General features: G+C 37.6%; 1 protein-coding gene across 2 annotated transcripts in view; it reads right to left on the bottom strand.

Moving 5' to 3' along the window:
- Positions 1-4,089: 4,089 nt before the first annotated feature.
- Positions 4,090-8,314, bottom strand: part of PLCB1 (phospholipase C beta 1) — a 680,752-nt gene continuing 676,527 nt past the window's right edge. For both annotated transcript variants that reach the window (XM_074317198.1, XM_074317199.1), the window contains one exon: positions 4,090-7,390. In XM_074317198.1, coding sequence (XP_074173299.1) covers positions 7,163-7,390 — 228 coding nt within the window. In that variant the 3' untranslated portion in view covers positions 4,090-7,162. The remainder of the gene's footprint in view (positions 7,391-8,314) is intronic.

The following is an 8,314-nucleotide window of genomic DNA, read 5'->3' as shown; positions in this document are numbered from 1 at the left end:
TGTTGACACTGGAGTATTATAGTCTCTCCCAGTGTAAGAATAATTCTACTTTTTCTTACTTTGCTTGAGAACCTTTTGGGAACTGAATTAGAGCATTCAGGAAGAATAGAATGATTTACATTGAAAAGGTTAAAGGATTACTCAAAAGGCTAAAGATGGTTAAAGAAAATAGAATAAACCCAGAGATGAAAAGATGAAAATGAGGGGGAGAGAAGGCAAGAGTTGTACAGGCTGGGGTTTGAGGGAGATTTGGGGTGCAGCTCCTATATCTGTGACAATCACATACACAGAGAGAAAGGATGCAAAAAGCAGTTTTAAGACTTTGTAGTACATTATGAATCAAATCCTGCTGTGGCACATTTTCTAGAGATTTCAGTACAAATTTTTCTCCCCCTTTCAACTATTTTTTGGGTCTTGGACTGGTGTTACTTTGAGTGCAATCCTCTCTAAAGGTTGGAGTTTCTATTGGTTTTATTGATTTATGTTTGTTTTCCTTCTTTAAATTTCTATTAAATTTATCAGGGTGACATGGTTTAGTAAAATTATATAGGTTTCAAGTGTACAATTCTATAATACATCATCTATATATTGTATTGTGTATTTACCACTGAGAAACAGTCTTCCTTCTGTCACCATATATTTGACTCCCTTTTCCTTCTGCCACTTCCCCTCTCCTTCACCCTCTGGTAACAACTAAACTGTTGTCTGTGTCTATGAGTTTTTGTTTGTCTTGTTCGTTTGTTGTTTTCAGTTTTATGTCCCACATATGAGTGAAATCATATGGTTCTTGACTTTTTCTGTCTTACTTATTTTGCTTAGCATGATAACATCAAGATCCATCTATGTTGTTGCAAATGGCAGTATTTCATCTTTTCTTATGGCAGAGTAATATTCCATTGTATATGTGTACCACACCTTTGTCCAATCATCTATCGAAGGACACTTTGGTTGTTTCCATGTCTTGGCCACTGTGAAAAATGCTGCAATGAACATAGGGATACAAATATCTTTATGGATAAATGTTTTCAGATTTTTTTGGGGGTAGATACCCAGAAAACGAATTGCTGGATTATATGGTAATTCTATTCTTAATTTTATTTATTTATTTTTTTAAACTTTATTTATTTATTTTGACATTCATATTATTTTATATTAATTTCAGGTGTACAGCATAGTGGTTAGACATTTTTATAATTTAAGAAATGATCTCTCTACCTAATCTAGTACCCACCTGGCACTATGCATAGTTATGACCGTATTATTGACTATATTCTCTATGGTTTACTTTATATCTCCATGACTATTTTGTAACAACCAGTTTGTACTTCTTAATCCCTTACAGTGTTTCACTCACCCCCAAGCCTCCTTCGAGGGTTACCACCGAATGACCAATCGGAGTACAGAAACAACATATATAATTAAGTAAGAGGGCCATTGCATTAGGGTTGTTATGTACTTTACATGTGGAAGAAAATACAAGGTGTTTAGTGCAATGATTGCATTCATCAAATGGCCACCATGAATGATTACCCTGTGTCTGTGTCCTTTCACCTATAACATTGCATGTCCTTTTATTCTTTATCAGGGCTGGTCTTATGACTTACTTTCACCAATAGAATGTGGTGAAAGTAATGGTGTACCAGTTCTGAGTTTTGACTTCTAGAGACCTTTAACACTTATTCTTATTCTCCATATTCTGCTTCTGACATGTGAAAAGCCATGCTAGCTTACTGGAGGGCAAGAAATCATAGGGAGAAGAGCCAAGTCAGTCCAGTTGTTCCATCCAAAGCCCCAGTCATTGAAAGAGTCCAGCCAGGGTCAGCCACCTGCCAGTTCATAGCTGATTGCAGATGTATATAGGAGTCCAGTTGAAATGAACCTAGTCCCGATCAGCAGAGCCATCATCTATCTGAAGACTCACAACGAATAGAAAATGGTTGTTTATGACACAGTGTTTGTGGTGTTTGTTATGCAGCAATAGGTGACTGATATAGCATGCAATGGGAGCTTGAGTGAGATCAAAGAAAGCTTCCTAGAAGAAGTGCCATTTATGCTATAAACCTAAAGATGAATAAGAGTTAACCAGGGAATAGAAAGAATCTGAATGTGTGCGTGTGTGTGTGTGTGTGTGTGTGTGTGTGTGTGTGTGTGCTGGGGAGGGATTCAAGGAAAAGAGAAACAAAAAGGAAGGGTCTAATTAATTGAAGGAATACTATTTAAAAAGCCAAGGAAGTGAGATTACCCATAAGGCTGGAGTGTGGTGTGTGAGAAGAGGGCCAAGAGATAAAGCTAGAGAGTTATGTAGGAACAAATCATGTAAAATCTCAAACATTTACTAAGGGGTTTAGATTGCATTTTGAGGACAGTTGAGGTCAATTAAAGGCTTTTTAATCCTATGTTTGCTTTTGTATGATCAGTGTAGCTACAGTATGGGGAAATGGTTACATGATTTAGGACTAAAGGCGTGGAAACCATTTAGAAGAAGCTTGGTAGGTGGGAGGGGATAGTGGAGGAAACTTGGATACTAGCAAAGGGGATGGAAAGTGAAAAAATCTGAGGGCTCTCACAGGGTCAGAAGTGATCCAGCCTGGTGATTTATTGGAAAGGGAATGAGGGAGAGGGAGCTGTCAGGGATGATACCAACGTTTTGGCTTGGGCAACTGAATTGACGATGGTTTTGTTCATTGATGGAGAAGACAAAGGAGGTGGAGCAGGTTTGAGTGTAACTACAAATTCAGTTTGGTACACACTGTATGTGGAAGGCTGCATTTTGCAAAGATGGTCATGCCTGTATATTTATTCCATTCCTTGTGCTCTTCAGTGTGACCAACACTGCTCCCAAGGTGTGATGGCGTCTATATTTGTTCCCTCCTCTTGAATCTGGGAAGGGGCTTGTGATAGCATCCATGAATGAGTTCTAGTATATAAATGATAGCATGCAACTTCGGGGCTTGGTCACAAAAATTTTTGACATATCTCCTGCCTGGCTCTCTCAAGAGGCTCATCCTTGGAAGCCAGCCACCATATTGTGAAAAAGCTCAGGCCATGTGCAGAGGACACATGTGGATGTTGTAGCCCAGAGCCCCAACTAATCTCAGCTGACATGTCATCAGCCACCAGATCTGTGAGTAAACAAGTCTTCAGAGAATTACAGCTGAGGCCCCGGACATGGTGGAGTAGAGACATGCCATCTCTGCTCTGCCGTGTTCTGAATTCTCGAGCCACAAAGACTATGAGAGATAACAGATGATTCTTACTGCTTTAAGCCACCACATTTTGCAGTAATGTGCAACATAGCAATAGACAGCTAATACACTGCATTTGAGGTGCTTACAGACCATTCTCAAACATATATATATATATATATATATATATATATATATGTAATATCATATATTATATATTATATATATATATATTTAAATCAATGTTGCAGATTCCTTTTTATTTTACAAGAAAGCTTACATCAAGTACTCTCTCACTTCTTGTCATTTCCACTATTTGCCAATAAACCTTTGAATGTTTTGCCTTCCTTAGCTTTGGTGAAGGAAGGAAGGAAGGAAGGAAGGAAGGAAGGAAGGAAGGAAGGAAGGAAGGAAGGAAGGAAGGAAGGAAGGAAGGGGGGAATGGAGAAAGGAAGGGAGGCTCTATCTGGAAGCAATAGGCAAGTGCAGTGCCTCGCGTGTGTGTGTTGGGGAGGGATTCAAGGAAAAGAGAAACAAAAAGGAAGGGTCTAATTAACTGAAGGAATACTATTTAAAAAGCTAAGGAAGTGAGATTACCCATAAGGCTGGAGTGTGGTGTGTGAGAAGAGGACCAAGAGATAAAGCTAGAGAGTTATGTCTGAATGTGTGTGTGATACCAATGTTTTGGTATTTGGGGAGGGATTCAAGGAAAAGAGGTACTGGAACGGCAGGGTACCAGCATACTGTGCTCATTGGCACAGCATTGAAGCATCTCAAATTTCTGTACAAGCACAAGTGGTGCGCTCAGGTGAGCATTACATCCTTAAAGACGGGCATTAGAACTGTTCCCATCATCTTGCCCATCAAAGGAAGGTTGGCCCTGACCCAAGCAATAACAGCTGTGTTGTGTTAAGAAATTTTTATTGTTTCCTTTGGATTTGTGATGAAAGCACATAAAATTACAAGTGGAAGAAACATCATGCCACAAAATTGCATAGAATTATTACAAAAATGTGAATTATGCATTTTAAATAACTTGAGATAGAAGAACCAAAATATGTACATTTTAAGAGCTTCAAATACTTTGTCCTATCTGTTTTCTTCTGAAAAGGCAAAAGTCACAATGTCCACTCCATCACAAACAATATTTATACAGTGCACGAGCACAACATTAAATTCAAAGTAATGCAAGCAATGGCCCTTTCTTTCAGAATTATTTAATGACTGCTTATCTGTTACTGGAGTATTAATTAATGTTTGGTGATCTTGAAATGTTAAAATGAAATGTTAAAAACCAAAAACACATGGCAAGTCATTAGAACTTTGAAAATTGGTTTACACGGCCAAAACCACGCTATTCTCAGTAGTGTAAAGGTATCAGAGGGGCACAGTCTAATTTAATACACAGCTCTATTCTCTATTACAGGAAAAACCACAGTACAGAATTCCACACATTCAACAGAGAACAAGGCAAATACATAAAGGCACAAAACTGCACATCATATAGACCCCTTTTCTTTATCTTAGTCTATTTCAAGTAATATTAATATTATTAAATGATGCTATCACTGTAGTAGTTTCAATGATGCAAGATGGACACACTACCCCACAACCGCAGAAAGTGTCATTGTACAGATATAAAAATGTGATATGGCCAAATACAAACGTATTGTAAAATGACTAGAGTCCCTAAGATAATGAAATCCAAACACCCAAACAGTTTTGTGTACGTTTCTGGACTAAAATGTGATACAGTGTTCTGTAATAATCACCATTGTGTTTGGTTATGAATGCTATTGTTAGTTCATTCTTCTGCAATTTTAGACAGCCTGTAATTTTGTTTATAAAAATGCAGCATTCGATTTTGACCATTCTTGCTTCCTTATGATTAATGCCTTTCTTTCAAAGTGCAAAAGTGGAATGATTTAGAAAATATTTCTCTTTCAGTTGAAATTAAGTTTTATTAAGTATCGAATTAACACCCCAAATCCTTCAGATAGAAATGCTATCGTCATCTCCAAAGAGAATGAGATTTTTTTCCCCTGGTGTCTTGCAAGGTGCGTGTTTTTTTTTGTTTTGTTTTTTTTCACTGATCAAACACTTAGTTTTGAACTAGGCCTTCGTTTTGATAAAAACTTAATTGCGATCCTTAGTTATTGCTTCAAGTTAAATAAAATAATTTCCATAAAAATATTAAATTCTGGAAACACAATTTTCAAGACACATTGATTTTGTGTTTTAAACTGTTTTGCTAAGCTACAATCAGACAGGTTTATTTTAAAGTAAAATAAAGCTGTGAGCATCTTGCTTCAGGGTTTCAACTTCAATGTTCTTTGTTGTACTCTCTAAACTATATTTTCCTCTATATAATTACTCTCTCTTACTTAAGACCATTCAATAATATTTTTGATCGGTTTTACCATAATATAATTTTTTTCTTATGCCACCTAACATAGAAACTCAACAAAAGGACAGTTACATGAATTAAATGTACATAGTAAATATATAACAAAAGATTCTTTTATGTTAGAATAAAATTGAAATCTCTCACTTAAAAATTATGGAAGATATTAATAAATTTCCATATTTCTGTCTTATACATTTTTGTATATTTTGATGATTAAAACAAGCTTAAAATCCAGTTATTGATCCTGTAAATATGTTATCAAATTCATATTCTAAGTTCTAAATCTACCGCAACTTGCATCAACGACTGTGTCAATTGCTTCTTAGAATATCAATATAATTTATCCACAAAATATAGATGTTTGAGCACTGTCTTCTCTATCCATTTTTCCATGAATTTGGTTTTAGGTCTTGAGGAAGAGTTTTGAGTCATTGCCAATTAAGAAACACACATCCATACTCAAATGAAAGTGTGTGTGTGTGTGTGTGTGTGTTGTGTGCGTGTGTGTGTGCGTGTGTGTATGTATGGTGTATGTGTCTGTATTTATATGGCTGAGTGTGTACATATATATACATGGAGATAATATATAGAATTTATATGTGGGTCTGTGTATTCTCTAGATAAATATTCAATCTTTATCTCTATATTAAAAATAAATGAACCATAAAAAATGTCAGACAGCAAAATAACCATTGCAACCTGTTTACTCTGATTGAATCTCTGCTCAACATATATCAGCTCAGCTATTTTTATTCAACTGAACAGACTCTTTGTAATTATTTATTCATTTCAGGCCAACAAACAATGAATACTCAGACTTTGAGTGCAAATAGTTAACTCTGATAGCCCACTGTCTAAAAGTGTGTGGCCAACTTGCTCATGCAACCAAATATACCAGCCACATTGCTAAGTCTGAGAATAACTTCACTGGGCAAGGACACAATCAAGTGATTTTTTTTTAAAGAAAGAAAACAAGCTTATTTGAATCACTGTGGTATCTGATAAAGCCATGTCAGTAACAAATACACTGATGCTTCTATGTTAAATAAATTAGCAGACTGCAAGCCTCCAGTGCTTGCAAAGCAAAGGATGAAACAATTTAATATGCATGTTAACGAAGATGTGGTAGTTGAGAGGCAGGTAGGGAAAAAAGTGTTCAAAGTTGGCTGTTCAATAGTGATAAATAGTGATATGCATTTCTCAAACTATTTCTATTACTTTAAAATACTTTATACCAGAGCTTCAAATAAAAACATGAGTTAGATTTTCTTCAAAGAAGAGACAGTCCTTCATTACATGGTCCATGGAGCCTGCTTTGAATTTACTACTGGAAAGAAAACAAAAACCCCATCCATATACATGCACTCTCCACTAGTAGACCTACAGTAGTTTCCACACATGGAGCCTGGGCATGGGGACGTCTGCATGGATCCTTTTGGAACTCTCCTTTTGGTGCGGATTTTAGGCTAAGGGACGCTTCTCAGGAAGATGCTCTGGGCAGTGATCTTTGTAATAAGAGTCCAATGGAGCTTGAATGGCCATGCATGTTCTGAAGGCCTGGTAGGAACAATCACAGAGGAGTATCAAACTCTTTTCCTGCGTGGTCTCCTTCCAGCTCCTCACTGGAAGGAGGCCTGTGGTTCAGTTTTCCAGGTTCGGAGGCCAGGGAGGAAGGAGCAGAACTGTGATCACTGTCCTCGCTGATCTTCCCTTTCATGGCTTCCTGCACAAACTCCAAAATCTCCAGGGGCAGCCTTTTGAACTTGTCTTGGTATTCTTGCTCCAGCTCCACCTGCAGCTGGGAGAGATCAAGAGCAGAGGTGCTTTTATGTCATTTAGGTTTCCATAACCACCCGTGGAGAAACTTCTTGAAAGATATGTACAAAAATGAGGAGGAACAAAGTGATTTTAATATCATCCCCTGGTTACCTATGAGAAGATGCAAAACAGTTTAGTTGGGTATGTCATTTGTCCATAGCTGAAAGTCAAGTTTTCAGGTTTTATGCGGCAGAACAGGGCTGAAGACTTGCAATAATAAAAATAAACATGTCTACACACACACACACACACACACACACACACACAGAGGTAGGTATTTTCAAAAAGTTTACAGAAGCAATATGCAATGATCTGAAGTTCTTAAAAGTAGGGGTTGGAAGCTACTGATAGCTGGGAGTGCCCAAGTCAGCCATGAATTGAGGTGGGGAGAGAGAAGAAGCTGACTAGAGTGGACAGGGATCAAGGTATGAGCTTTGTGAAGTGCAGCCTCACCCAGAGGCTGGAAGCCGAGCTTCTAAGGAGACGCTGGATGCATTATTCCAAAACAAACATTCTCATGTGACCAACTTGAACTTCCATTTTAACCTCTTTATTTTGATTCCGTTTTTTCATTCTTATTTTGATTTGCCTCGTAAACTGCTGTAGCTCCTTTGTAAACTGTCTTTTCTGTATGTTTAATGCTCTGGAGAATTTACACACATTCAGAAGTCACAGAACCCTTTCTTCAAATGCACGCTTACATGGTGGCCCTCATCACAAAGCAAGTAAAGCCGGAGTCTTCAGAGAAGTGGGCTGAGGGGTAAGGCCAGAGGTGGGTACTGCCTGCTGAGGAGCTCTGCTGTGCTGAGTGGATTCAAAACCCAGAAGTTTAAATAAAATTCCCTTTGCTGATTGAGTGGTAAGGGGGGAGTACAATCTTCAAAATGACATATGAGATTAAGTG

Source organism: Rhinolophus sinicus, linkage group LG13 (assembly GCF_036562045.2).
Source record: "Rhinolophus sinicus isolate RSC01 linkage group LG13, ASM3656204v1, whole genome shotgun sequence".
Taxonomy (NCBI): Eukaryota; Metazoa; Chordata; class Mammalia; order Chiroptera; family Rhinolophidae; genus Rhinolophus; species Rhinolophus sinicus.
The sequence above is the reverse complement of the archived record's forward strand: the minus strand, read 5'-3'. Positions and strand labels throughout refer to the sequence as shown.